General features: G+C 40.3%; 1 protein-coding gene across 1 annotated transcript in view; it reads right to left on the bottom strand.

Annotated features, from left to right (window-relative positions):
• Nucleotides 1–3,088: 3,088 nt before the first annotated feature.
• Nucleotides 3,089–14,481, bottom strand: part of LOC129564157 (WD repeat-containing protein 44-like) — a 28,915-nt gene continuing 17,522 nt past the window's right edge. Inside the window, exons 4-8 of the mRNA XM_055437856.2 lie at nt 10,752–10,853; nt 10,420–10,535; nt 8,899–9,026; nt 7,658–7,792; nt 3,089–3,459 (exon numbers count right to left, since the gene is read on the bottom strand). Of these exons, the coding sequence (XP_055293831.2) occupies nt 7,698–7,792; nt 8,899–9,026; nt 10,420–10,535; nt 10,752–10,853 (441 nt within the window). The 3' untranslated portion in view covers nt 3,089–3,459; nt 7,658–7,697. The remainder of the gene's footprint in view (nt 3,460–7,657; nt 7,793–8,898; nt 9,027–10,419; nt 10,536–10,751; nt 10,854–14,481) is intronic.

The raw sequence follows: 14,481 nt of genomic DNA, 5'->3' as shown, positions 1-14,481 counted from the left end.
AAGGAACCTGGATAAGTGGTTGATTACAGAACTGGAAGCATATGAAAGGAACCTGGAGCATGTTAGGAGTGACATCAAGAAAGGAAGTGCTCAAAAAAAAAAAAGTCAAAGGGACATAGAAGCCAACTTGAAAGAACAAGTAGAAAGACAAAATAATGTAGTGTTGGACTACAACTCAAAGTATAAAATAATTGCCTGTAAGTCCAAGCTGATACGAACAAATGATTGAATAAGTAAACAAGGGAGAAGAGACCTATCTCCTGTACTAAGCAATTCCAAATTAAGTTATACAGATACTTGCTTCTCAAGGAGGTGGGCCTTAACTCTTCCCCACCCCATGAGTTTGGGCTGTGCTCAGTGATTCACTTCCAAAGAACAGACTTCCGGAAAGTGAGAAAAAGTAACTTTGTAGCAGAGAAACCTGACAAACATTCCTCTGCCAAGTGATAAGTCATGCTGATACTATGTATGCTTGATGCGATGTAAGGAAGGAACAATCCGCCTCCGAGAGCTTCCTCCAGAGAGGCTGCAGCCTGTTGAATCATGAGAAAAATACCACACAAACCCAACTGAAGGACATTGAACAAAGCACTTAACCAGTACTCCTCAAAACTGCTGAAGTCATGGGAAGCATGAGAGAATATCATGGCTAAGAAGAGCCAAAGGAGACCTGACAACCACATGTAATGTCACATCCTGGATGGGATTCCTGAAGAGAAAAAGGACATCAGGTAAAAACTAGTGAAATCCAAATAAAGCGTGGGGTTAGTAGTAATGTACCAGTGGTGGTTCCTTAATATGAAACATGTGCCACTGTAATGTAAGATGCTAACCACAGAGGAAGTTGTTGCAGGGGATACGTGAACTGTGCAAACTTTTCTGAAAAATATAAAACTATTCTAAAATAAAGTTTATTTAAATTAAGGAAGCACAATGTGCCTAAATGAAAGGTATTCTGGACTGGATCTTGGAACTGAAAAAGGACACTCATGAAAAACTGGTGCAATATGAATAAAGTTGGAAGTTTATTTAATAGTATTGCAGCAGTGTGGATTTTAGTTTTGATGAATGTACCATGGTAATGTAAGATACTAACATTAAGGGAAACGGTAATAAGTACATGGGAAAGCCATATTTCCTTTGGAACTTTTCTGTAAATCTAGTTATTCCAAAACAAAATTTAAAAATGTAGTGCAGAGTAACTGGACATACACGCTAGCTCGATCTGCTTGGGCCAGCCTAGATAGGCTATAATCTACATGATGACATTTGATTTGTTGGGGAATCTGCAGTGGATCCCTCCCCTCTCCTCCACACCACCCTTTGCACTGGCCCTGCTCTATCAACCTGAATGTATTTCTTGTGCATGCATCTATACCAGCCATGTGGTTGTGGTTAATGGGGGGAACCTGGGCTCCCCAAGACTAGATGACTTACATGTAGAAAACAAAAGGAAATAGAATGGACCAAGCTTCAGAACTGAAGGGAAAAAGAAAGCAGTTGTGGGGAGGAGTCTGATAATCAGGAGTTAGTTTGAAACAGAAGACAGGTAAGATTTTGGGGGAAATAGACAATGATTTTAGGCTTGGAGGAGGGGGGCCAGAGACCAGTGAAAATGTTGCCTTGGATAGGTACTCTGTTTTTTCTGCCTTACCTCTGGCTTACTCATAAGGTCTTTTACTCGTGTTATCTTTGCTACTTGTAATATTAGCTGAACAAAGACTGGCCTGAAAGTCAAGTGGCTGTCATGAGTTACTAGGAAGCAAAGAAACAGAGATTGGGAATAGGATGAGAAGGGGCATTCCTAGGGCTACAGCCACAAGCCAGTTCCAAGTCTCTTGCTTGTCTCTATGACCACCTTCTCCATCAGACTGTGAGCTCTTCTGGCACACGGATGCTGTCTTATTCTTCTCTAGTCCCAGCAATGGTCTGTACATAAGAGATGTTCAATAAACATATGCTAATGCCTTGGAAGGAAAGTTATGACCAACCTTGATAGTATATTAAAAAGCAGAGACATTACTTTGCCGACCAAGGTCCGTCTAGTCAAGGCAATGGTTTTTCCCGTGGTCATGTATGGATGTGAGAGTTGGACTGTGAAGAAAGCTGATCGCTGAAGAATTGATGCTTTTGAACTGTGGTGCTGGAGAAGACTCTTGAGAGTCCCTTGGACTGCAAGGAGATCCAACCAGTCCATTCTAAAGGAGATCAGTCCTGGGTGTTCATTGGAAGGACTGATGCTGAAGCTGAAACTCCAATACTTTGGCCACCTCATGCGACGAGTTGACTCACTGGAAAAGACTCTGATGCTGGGAGGGATTGGGGGCGGGAGGAGAAGGGGACGACAGAGAATGAGATGGCTGGATGGCATCACCGACTCAGTGGACATGAGTGTGAGTGAACTCCGGGAGTTGGTGATGGACAGGGAGGCCTGGCGTGCTGTGATTCATGGGGTCGCGGAGAGTTGGACACGACTGAGTGACTGAACTGAACTGAACTGAATGCAGAAGTAAGGCAGGAAGCTAGAAACTAGTGAAACTGGGCATGATTTTCTTTTGAAAACTTACGGGGAAATACTAAATCCCAAACATATCTTTATCCTGAATCCCCATAATAAAGACTTTAAAGATTCCGAAATTTTGATTTTTTCATATCAGTAACGAGAGCCGTCTCTCAAAATCTGAAATTGGAATTTGGGGAATGGATATATTAATGTTATACATGTATTTCAAAGAATAAGAAGCAACTGCTTGGCTGTATAATGTGAAAGACCAGAGAAAATGGCATGCTAAATTATGTTGAGTCATTCATATTTTAATTCCAATTAATGTAAACAAGGTGAAGGCAAGGGAGGGCTTGTTATGACTCTCCAAAGAGTTTTTAATGAAATGTAGCTTTAAACTTCTTTAGGCAGCCACACTAACTCTGTGATGAAATTTTCACCAGAGAAAGGGAGAATGAGACAATATGGTTACTTTTTTTCAAAAGCTAGGTTTATTCACTTTAATAGACTGTTTGTCTAACTCTGTCAGATTTAGTGCATGTAACCAAAAGGCACACACATGTGATTAATATATTAATATATATTCATGCAGAAACCTGTGCATGTTCACAATTATATAACAAAAACACAGACATAACAAAATATAAAGCCTAACGTTTGGCAATGTTATTCCAGCTACATTCCTTTCTAGTCTATCAATCCAGGGTTTACTAGATCATTAACATTGCCTGTCACAAAATATATTTGAACAACTTCCAATAAAAATTTTAAAAAAAAGGATGTTAATCTGAAACACTAGGATTTTTTTCAGTCCTGGTACATACAGAAACTTACTGATATGTTTATTTTAAATGTCATTTCAAATTAAGATACATTTTTCCTTTTGTTAATAAACACTTTGATTGCTCCAGTGAAGTCAGCAGAGAGAAGAACTTCTGTGTCTGTCTTCATAATACCTTAAAAGGATAAAAAAAAGTTTTTCACTGATTTTAAAGGAATATGAAGTCTGCTGCCACAAGCCTGTCACATGCCCATGACCCTCCAGCTCTGGGGTGGGAAGAACCTCTCGCGCCTTTTCAGGCTATTTCCTGGCTTGCTCCCGTAATCCTTTCATCCTCCTGTATCTCTCCTCTCGAGGCTCAATTCCACTTTACCTGGTCTGAGCTGCTCTCTTCCTGGCATAGGGAGATTATGGTCCCTTGGGGCCTGGATGCCTGGATTCAGTCCCAGGCAGCCAAGGCCTCTAAATTGTCTAATTCTTCATTTCATGGCAAGAGTACGTGTGTGTGTTAGTCACTTAAGTCGTGCCCGACTCTTTGCGACCCGATGGAGTACAGCTCACCAGGCTCCTCTGTCCACAGGATTCTTCAGGCAAGAAGAATACTGCAATGGGTTGCTGTGCCTTCCTCCAGGGGAATCTTCCTGACCCAGGGATTGAACCTGGGTCTCCTGCATTGCAGGCAGATTCTTTACTGTCTGGGCCATCAGAGAAGCCCTCACAGCAAGAGGCTAGTGTGCTATTCAGCCCCAGGACTGGAGAGTTGGCAAGATGGGATCAGCTGGGCAAGTCTTCTGCTAACAGGGTTCACTAATGAGATTGACAGTAAGGCTTACTGTACAGCAGACATACTGCAGCTGCCATGAAGTGAGGTATACATGATTGCTCTGTGAATGCTGACAGCACCTTTTGCCTTGCCAGTCCATACTGAAGAACTATGTAGCTATGCTGAATGGCAGAAATGCTTACCTCTTATGTTTGCCGGTAAAAACATTTAACAAACAAAATTCAGTGTTAACAATTATGTACAGGCAAAAATTGTAGACTTAAGAAGTGCTGATTTGTAAGGAAGCAGATAATCCAAACTTTAAATGGAAAGTTGTGTACAGGATGAGTTAGACCAAATGGTTTCAGTTAGATTTGCTGAAAACATATGCTAAGCCTTTGAACATTCCTAATACACTTTGCGTTTATCTCAAAGTACCATCATGCAGCAGAAGCAGCAGCAAACAACTGACAGATATCAGACAGGCAGGAGAAGAAAAGAAATCATCATATATATAAATATAAAAGTGCAAGATACTATATAATGAAGATGGTAATATCTATTACACGCCAGGCATTTTGCTAGACGCATGTGTTTTCTTTAATTCTTATCACAACCTTGTTTCTTTTTTTAGTTTTCTGCTGTATCTTTTTAAAATTGAAGTATAGTTGATTTACAATATTGTGTTAGTTTCAGCTGTACAAAAAAGTGATTGAGACATGCATATACTTGGAGGTACATCAATATGTACATGAGCTTCCCACGTGGCGCTAGTGGTACAGAACCCGCTGCCAATGCAGGTAGACGTAAGAGACATAGGTTCGTCCCCTGGATTGGGAAGATCCCCTGTAAGAAGGTACGGCAACCTACACTATTACTCTTGCCCAGAAAACCCCATGGACAGAGAAGCCTGTCAGGCTGCAGTCCATAGGGTCGACAGAGTCAGAGACAACTGAAATGACTGAGCATGCACGCACATATATGTACATATATATTTTTTTCCATTATAGGTTGTTATAAGATATTGAATATAGTTCCCTGTGCTATATAGTAAATCCTTGTTATTTATCTATTTTATATACGGTAGTGTTCATCTGGGAGAAGGCAATGGCACCCACTCCAGTACTCTTGCCTGGACAATCCCATGGATGGAGGAGCCTGGTAGGCTGCAGTCCATGGGGTCACTAAGAGTCGAACACGACTGAGCGACTTCACTTTCACGTTTCACTTTCATGCACTGGAGAAGGAAATGGCAACCCACTGCAGTGTTCTTGCCTGGAAAATCCCAGGGATGGGGGAGCCTGGTGGGCTGCTGTCTATGGGGTTGCACAGAGTCGGACATGACTGAAGTGACTTAGCAGCAGCAGCAGCAGCAGTGTACATCTGTTAATCCCATACTCATAATTTCTCCCTCTCCTCTTCCTTTTTGGTAACTGTAAGTTTATTTTCTATGTCTGTGAGTCTGTTTCTGTTTTGTAAGTTCATTGGTATTATTTTTTAGATTTCATATATAAATGGCATCATACTTATTTTTGTCTGTCCGACTTACTTCACTTAATATAATTGTTAGGTCCATCCATGTTGCTGCAAGTGGCATTATTTCATTCTTTTTAATGGGTGAATAATATTTCTGTGTGTATGTGTGTGTGTGTGTGTGTGTGTACTGTACTTTTGATTTGCATTTCTCTAACAATTAGTGATATGGAACATCTTTTCATGTGCCTGTTGGCCATCTGTATATCTTCTTTGGATAAATGTCATTTAGGTCTTCTGCCCATATCAAAACCTTATCAGTGAGGTATTGTCACCATTTTAAACATGAAGAAAATGGAAGCTGAAATAGTCAAATATGTCAGGAATCAAGAGGAGGGCAATCAGATATACTTTATGATCTCATACCCTGGGTTTGAGAGTATTCTTAGAATATACCTTCACAGGTAGAAAACAGCAAACACAAATCTGAGTATGATCCAAAGTTGTTCCTCTTTAAAAAGGACCCAGTGAAGTAGTAACTGAACAATGTAAATACGGTGCAGTTTTGAGAAGTTTGAAAAAAGTACTCTCCATTTTTCCTCAAATAGTTTAAAAAGCTAGAATTTTCTGTGCAATGTGTAGGGGAAATGTACAGGGTGCAAAAAGGAATCATTGGACAAAAAGAAAAGAAAAAACCCAACCAAACGACTTAATTTAGAAGACAGAAACAGGATTTGACTGTGAGGGAACAAAATGAAAATAAATATTTCCAAACAGGCATTTAGTAAAGGTGTAACAATTCTGAGTTGGTTTATTTGTAAATCATGTAATTGAAAGAAGTGCTAACTGAAGCTTGTCTTTGGTATCAAAATTTTGCTTCAAAGACAGAAGAAATAGTGCAGTGTAGAGTGCAAACAATACCACAAGGGAAACTGCTTGAGATTAAATAAACATGCTTGAGAACTTTTAAATATTCAAATAATTTTAGAAGCACTCTTGGCACACTGTATGTATTGTTGTGCCTTTATAACACTATTCAAGACCTGGTGTAGTCTCTAAAGTGAGAAAACGCATTTACTAAACTATTCTGCAATCGACTAAAACAACACAAACTGTTTTTGTTAATAATTGGTCCAATTCATATGGCTTTACCTAGTTCTTAAGAATTAACAGGAAAATCGGATGTGAGGGCGATCTGGTTGCGACATCTGTCACCCCATTGATCGCCAGGGTTGATTTGGCTGATCTGGCTGGCTAGGCGGGTGTCCCCTTCCTCCCTCACTGCTCCATGTGCGTCCCTCCCGAAGCTGCGCGCTCGGTCGGTCGAAGAAGACCACCATCTCCAATAGAGGAGGACCGGTCTTCGGTCAAGGGTATACGAGTAGCTGCGCTCCCCTGCTAGAACCTCCAAACAAGCTCTCAAGAATTAACAGGAAAATCAATTTTATATAATTGGCACTCACTACTACTTGATGGTTTCTTTTCACTTCCTAATCTGAGCATTTTATATAACTGAAAGTACTATTCATTGTTAAAGCCTCACTACAAGCTTAGAGATATTGGGTTGGCCAAAAACTTCATTCAGGTTTCTCCACTGGATGTTAGGGAAAAACCCAAACAAACTTTTTGGTCAACCCAAGAGCTATCTATGAGAAGCTATAAATTTGTGGCAAGAGTAAAGAATATTGCTTCATTTTGGTTTAACTCACTTATTCAGTAATTCTTTATTCAGCATCTACCAAATGCAGGCAAGCGCTGGGCGAGGCACTGGCACTACAACCATAAACAAAACACATAAAATCTGTGCCCTCACAGAGATGATACTGTAGAAGAAGAGAAAGGTGATATATTGTGTACATATTTATGTCTTGCTTGCATTCTCTAAAGAGAACAACTGTTCATAAAAAAATGACAACCTTTCCAAATTTTCATTTTTAATTCCCAAGTGAATTTAAGAGACGTAAAACCTCCAATAATTATGTTACCAAAACGTTCAGAAATGAATATCTGTCAACGATTATGTTGTATACAAGAAATATTCTTCATATTCACGAAGACCTCATAATACTCATAGATCAATGAAGCTACTAAAGGCTGATCAGAGAGCATGAAGGATAAATAAAACACAGGTACCCACCAGCGGGCATGGTTTCCAACACTTCACCATCTTCGCCTTTTTAATTTCCTTCTGATTTTTCAGATTGCACATCCAAAAACAACATCAAACTTGGGTTTGGAGCAAAGATAGCTGATGTAACAACTGCATTATGTGCTGTAAAACAAATCTAATTTAGGATAACTATAAGTTTGATTCTAAACATCAAGATAAAAAGTATAATGGAAAAAATATAATAGTGTATGTTATATACAAATATCTTTAGAAATGAACAGATAAGTAACTCAGAACTATTTAAAACTCAAAAATATTTTCTTAAAATAAAAACCCCAAACCACATACAAGTTCTGAGATTCCATGACTTCTCAAATTTTACACAAGTATAAGTTCTTCTTTGGTATAGAAAAGTCAAAGCCAATACAAACTGAAAGCAGTTAAAACTGCGAAACTCTCTCTCTGAAATAATGCCTATACAGTTCAGTTCAGTCGCTCAGTCGTGTCCGACTCTTTGCGACCCCATGAATCACAGCACGCCAGGCCTCCCTGTCCATCACCAACTCCTGGAGTTCACTCAAACTCATGTCCATCGAGTCGGTGATGCCATCCAGCCATCTCATTCTCTGTCGTCCCCGTCTCCTCCCACCCCCAATCCCTCCCAGCATCAGACTCTTTTCCAGTGAGTCAACTCGACGCATGAGGTGGCCAAAGTATTGCAGTTTCAGCTTCAGCATCAGTCCTTCCAATGAACACCCAGAATTGATCTCCTTTAGAATGGACTGGTTGGATCTCCTTGCAGTCCAAGGGCCTCTCAAAACTCTTCTCCAGCACCACATTTCAAAAGCATCAATTCTTCGGCGATCAGCTTTCTTCACAGTCCAACTCTCACATCCATACATGACCATGGGAAAAACCACAGCCTTGACTAGACGGACCTTGGTTGGCAAAGTAATGTCTCTGTTTTTTAATATGCTATCTAAGTTGGTCATAACTTTCCTTCCAAGGAGTAAGCGTTTTTTAATTTTCTGGCTGCAATCAGCATCTTCAGTGATTTTGGAGCCCCCAGAAATAAAGTCTGACACTGTTTCCACCGTTTCCCCATCTATTTCCCATGAAGTGATGGGACCAGATGCCATGATCTTTGTTTTCTGAATGTTGAGCTTCAAGCCAAACTTTTCACTCTCCTCTTTCACATACAAATTTACCTATATCTTCATTTTAACTTTATTTATTTAAAAGACACACCAAACTGGGCATTTACTTACCTTTAATACCTTCCCAAAAGTCATTACGATCTCTCCTGACTGAAGTAAACTTGCTTAAGTCATGGTAAGTACTCCAGATATAAACATACTTATCTTCTGAGCCACTAACAAGGTAATTAAAATCATGGCTAAATTTAGGGAAGAAAGAAAAAGAATCAAAGTTGTGGGGCTTTTTAGGGGTCTCTCTCTATCAGAGCTTCCTAGTTTGAAACACCTAAGAACATATCCAAGAGAACTTGCTGAAATACAGACTCCTAGTCTCACTTCAGAGAAGGCAATGACACCCCACTCCAGTACTCTTGTCTGGGAAATCCCACGGATGGAGGAGCCTGGTAGGCTACAGTCCATGGGGTCGCTAAATGTTGGACACGACTGAGTGACTTCACTTTCACTTTTCACTTTCATGCATTGGGAAGGAAATGGCAACCCACTCCAGTGTTCTTGCCTGGAGAATCCCAGGGACAGAGGAGCCTGGTGGGCTGCCGTCTATGGGGTCACACAGAGTCGGACACGACTGAAGTGACTTAGCAGCAGCAGCAGGAGCAGCCTCACTTCAGAGGCCCTAACCATGTAGGGTTGACATGGGTGGCCAGTGGCATTCATACGTTCATCAAAGTTCTAGGTAACTGTGGCTGCATTAACCCACACTGGGAGGAATGCCTGTTGTGGCTGCTCTGTCTCTAAGTCATGTACGACTCTGTGACACCAGGCCTGCCAGGCTCCTCTGTCCATGGCATTTCCCCAGGCAAGAATACTGGAGTGGGTTGCCATTTCTTTCTCCAAGGGATCTTCCCCACCCAGGAAACCTGTGTCTCCTGCATTGCAGGCAGATCCTATACCACTGAGCCACCAGGGAAGCCCTCAGGGGGAATGTCTACTTCAGAGATAAAGGAGAGAAGCTGAATACTTTACTAATTAAATTACTGCGTAATTCCTGGGTAGTTCAAGAAAAACGGAGAATTGGAAAGAAAAGGACTGAAATAAAGAGGGCTATAAAGAAAGAAGAGGTAAGTATTTCAGGAGAGCCTGCAGACCCTAAGGTAAGAGTTCAAATAATAATGACACGTAAAGGTGTATACAGGACATTGTGCCTTAGGGTCTCAAAATGCTTTACTAGTTTCTGTACTTCAAAGGCCAAGGGTGAGTGGTGGAGGGATAAATCTCCTCTTAGAAAGCATACATGGAAGTACAAAAGCACAAATTCTGGAGCTGGGAGTCTTCTAATCCTGGCTCTGATGCTACCAGTGTGACTTCAGGCAAATTACTTAGTTTTCTGGATGTTGCTTCTTCAGCAGCAGAGGAGGAGCAATTCTAACTCTACCAAACAGGTGGAAAAGGCAAGTTCTGTATGACTGATAATATGAGATACCAGTTGTAAACACCCAAAGTAACTAACACCACTATACATAAACATATAAACATAAGGTATCAGTTCGGTTCTCTTCAGTATAGATCGATGGAAAAATGAGAGTAGGGGAGAAATATTGTGGTCTCGATGGGAATTCCTCATTGCCAATTTACCTGAAACTTGCTTTGATCTGGCTGCTGCTGTTGACATAACCCTTATATTTCATGGATGGCGACAAATCTCTAAGATCATATAGTCTGATTCTGGAGTCATTTGAGGTTACCAGTATCTAAAAACAAATCAAAGGAAAAGTTAAAAATACCACCATTTAATCTGTGTTAAGGTACAACCAAAAGAGGGTGTTACACAAATATAGAATACACCTCAAAACTAGAAAAAGCAATATTCCATAAGAAAGGAAATATATTCTTAGCCAAGATATGAAGAACTTACTTTCCGGAGTCTATATATAGTGTGGAGAGAGATGGTTTTGAATACTTAGTACCTTGTTTTCTCCAGGTAAAGGCTCAATGCCAGTAATTTTTCTTCCAACCTTGTTGCACCCTCTGGTAGATCGGACATGTCTCCGTGTGTGGTATTTCAAATGCTAAAAAGAAACCACAATTTAAAAAGATCAGAATTAGAACCTCAAAGATCAACTGAGCCAACTCACAGACAAACATGGTATGAATGTTATTTGTCCCAATTTACAGATAAGGCAGTTAAAGCCCAGGGAGGATACACCAACTTATTCCAAACCACAAAAGGGTCTTCTAAGTATTCAAGTATGTAATTTATGCAAGATAGTCATTTACCTCTGTATCATAGAAAATACACTTGCTGTCGTATGTTCCAATCACTGCATATTTGCCATTCTGACAGAAATTTGCAGCTGTGATCAATTTTGTTTGACCATCTACTTCATTCCACAAAGCCACTTTTTTGTCAGGTATGTTCCAAAGCAGAGAAGGCAATGGCAAGCCACTCCAGTACTCTTGCCTAGAAAATCCCATGGATGGAGGAGCATGGTAGGCTGCAGTCCATGGGGTCGCTAAGGGTCGGACACGACTGAGCGACTTCAGTTTCACTTTTCACTTTCACACATTGGAGAAGGAAATGGCAACCCACTCCAGTGTTCTTGCCTGGAGAATCCCAGGGACGGGGGAGCCTGGTGGGCTTCTGTCTATGGGGTCGCACAGAGTCGGACATGACTGAAGTGACTTAGCAGCAGCAGCAGCAGCATGTTCCAAAGGTGGAGCTTTCCATCCAATGACCCACTTAGAAAATACCTATCATCCTAAAAAGGTGGCAAAAGAGGAAGCTTTCATTTTACCACATGAAGAAAAACTAGTCAGCAAATCAATACGTCAATTCTATTAGAAATAAATGTTAAAATATGTAAGATTTTATTTTTAAAGTATTAAAGTAAGCATTATTATATTCATTAAAAATAACAATTAGAAACCTCAATATTCATTTTTGAGAACTGAGGTTGTGATCATTGTATCATATCCTTAAACTGCTTTTCCCAAAGAATAGATGTTAACAGACAATGGAGTAAATATCGTGTAGAAGTGTTCTGTGATCCAATGCTGCTGCTGCTGCTGCTGAGTCACTTCAGTCGTGTCCGACTCTGTGTGACCCCATAGACGGCAGCCCACCAGGCTCCCCCGTCCCTGGGATTCTCCAGGCAAGAACACTGGAGTGGGTTGCCATTGCCTTCTCCAATGTGTGAAAGTGAAGTCGCTCAGTCGTGTCTGACCCTTAGCGACCCCACGGACTGCAGCCCACCAGGCTCCTCCATCCATGGGATTTTCTAGGCAAGAATACTGGAGTGGCTTGCCATTGCCTTCTTCGATCCAATAAGTTTGATAAATTCTGGGTTCTCTGTCAATGCGCGTTCTGAATCTTTAATCACTGCCTTTCTGCAGCGGGTTGGCAGGGGGTCAGGTAGTGACACTTAGCAGGGCTAGCACATTCAAGGAACATGCTTTGGGAAACACTATCCTATAATGGGACATTTGCCCATACCTTCCTTGGGATTCATGTAATACATGGATAAAAGAGTAACTAATGTTAGCTAGCTCACAGAACCAGTTAATTTTTGGAACCCCAACACCCTGTCTGCAGAGAATCGCGTCACTATTTAAATTCTCAACCCTTTTTTCAATTTCCAACCAAGGATTATCAGATGGGGGCAAACAGGCCCCACAGGGGACATCTAGCAATGTCCGGAGACATTTCTGATTGTCACAATTTAGGGAGTGGGCGCTACTGACATATAGTGGGCAGAGACCAGAAATGCTGCTATACATGCTACAATGCATTAGACAGCCTTCCCTCTCTCTCCAAAAAAGAATTATCCAACCCAAGATGCCATTAGGGCCAAGGTTTAGAAAGCTGGTTGTAAACTAAACCAGGCCTATCACAAAGTTGCTCTAATTTTTGGTAACATAAGAATTAAAGATAAGATAAAATAATTAGGACGCCAAAACATGAAACAGATTTTCTTTTCCACTCAAGATTATTCTTCTTGCCTACTTCTCAAGCCTGTCAAGGATAACCTTCATAGAATAGGTATTTTTACGGATATAGTATAGTAGGCTCAACTCAATGGATACCAGTAGAAGTGCTGAACAAGTAAAAATACTTTATCTTGATCTTACAATTCAGCATTTTATTTGTATACACATATGTATATGTGTGAGTATCTCTATTTTGCTATTTCTTTTAGAACCCTGCTTCCTTCCAGGTTACATTATTTGATAGAGTCATATTTCCAAGGAAAATGTCAACATCCCTCCATTCTTCCCTAGCCCCTCTCATAAACTCTCCAGCTAAGTAGAAGTTTTAGAAATAAGGCTTTTCAGTTTCTAAAATAAAACCAAATAAAGGTATAGGAAAATTGCTGACTGAACAGAAACCTTAATGATAAAGTTCTACATGGATAACTATCACCACCTGATACCCCTCTCTTTCCACTCTGATACATTATAGTTAAAATAGAGGTGGGGGATTTTGTTCCCAGTTGCTGACAGGGCTAAATCCATTCTTCTGTTGCATCCTTAGGTGACAGGATGGGGGTATTTTTCAGAAAGAAGCCTCGAGAGCTTGATGGTCAAACTGATATGGTGTTAAGACAGATTAAACATCTTTAATTTTCAAAAGTTCTTAATAAAGTACTTCATTAATGCCCATGTTATAAGCCTGCCCAGGGAGGGAAATTATACTGAGAGACAAAAGTCATTCTTCTTTCTTAATCTGAGGAAAGAGAGAAAGAAATGTGAATATAATTGAAAGTCTGCATTAAAAAGACAACGGGCATTAACATATAGAGATGAGGACATGATTGGAAATGTAATCATATAGACCAACATGGGGGAGGGAAAGTCAACGAAGGTCAGCTCAAGCCTTCCACTTATTTCAACCTAGCCGGTGAAGCAGTGCCAACGCATGACATCCCTTGTGCGTACAGCTGCAAAGAACTAAAGCTTCTCTAGCCTTATGCATTTAGTGGATCTGTCTTACAAGGGCATCAGATAGGTCTGGAGTCCATCATAGTAGGCTTTTCTCCTTTACTTGAAATCATACAAAATTACTTCTGGAGGAAAGATATTACAGGATTTTCTTTCTTTCTTTTTTGTTTATACAGGATTTTCTACACTGAAAATGAGTAAGAGGAGATCTCAAGATTAACAATGTTTCCAGACATGAAACAGGAATTCAGTCTATCTTGTAATGAATTTTTGTCTTTGCCACTTTCAACCTTTTCTTTGTCTCTTCCCTTCCTGACTCTCCTACAACTGACTATTCCTGCCTACATGCTTCCCTTTCTTATTTACCTGCTGTCTTTTCTTCTTTCACCATCTCCAACCTCTCTCCTCTTTAACAGGATATCTTATTTACTTATACCCTGCAGGTTTTATTAAAGACTTGGGATAAATTTTCACTAGTATATTGATATTTAGACTATAATATTTCCAGCTCTTTTAATGCAGATTAGTACAATATTTAGTTCCTTTCTTATTTCTAGAGCAGAATTAAACATTAAATTAAGTAGCTGTAAACTATATGGCTATTAATATTTTTTCTTTCCTGTAGTCCAGATATCCTCCAGAGAAACCTGGTTCCCTCACCTTCCTCATAGTATAACAAAAAAATGTGTAAACACTTAATCTTGGATGGAAAGCTATGGCACTGACAAAATCTATACGCTGAAAACAGCAAAGGCATTC

This window comes from Moschus berezovskii, chromosome X, assembly GCF_049115385.1.
Source record: "Moschus berezovskii isolate FMDL1 chromosome X, NW_MosBer_1.0, whole genome shotgun sequence".
NCBI classification, from domain to species: domain Eukaryota; kingdom Metazoa; phylum Chordata; class Mammalia; order Artiodactyla; family Moschidae; genus Moschus; species Moschus berezovskii.
Note: the sequence above shows the minus strand (reverse complement) of the source record. Positions and strands in the feature narration are given on the sequence as shown.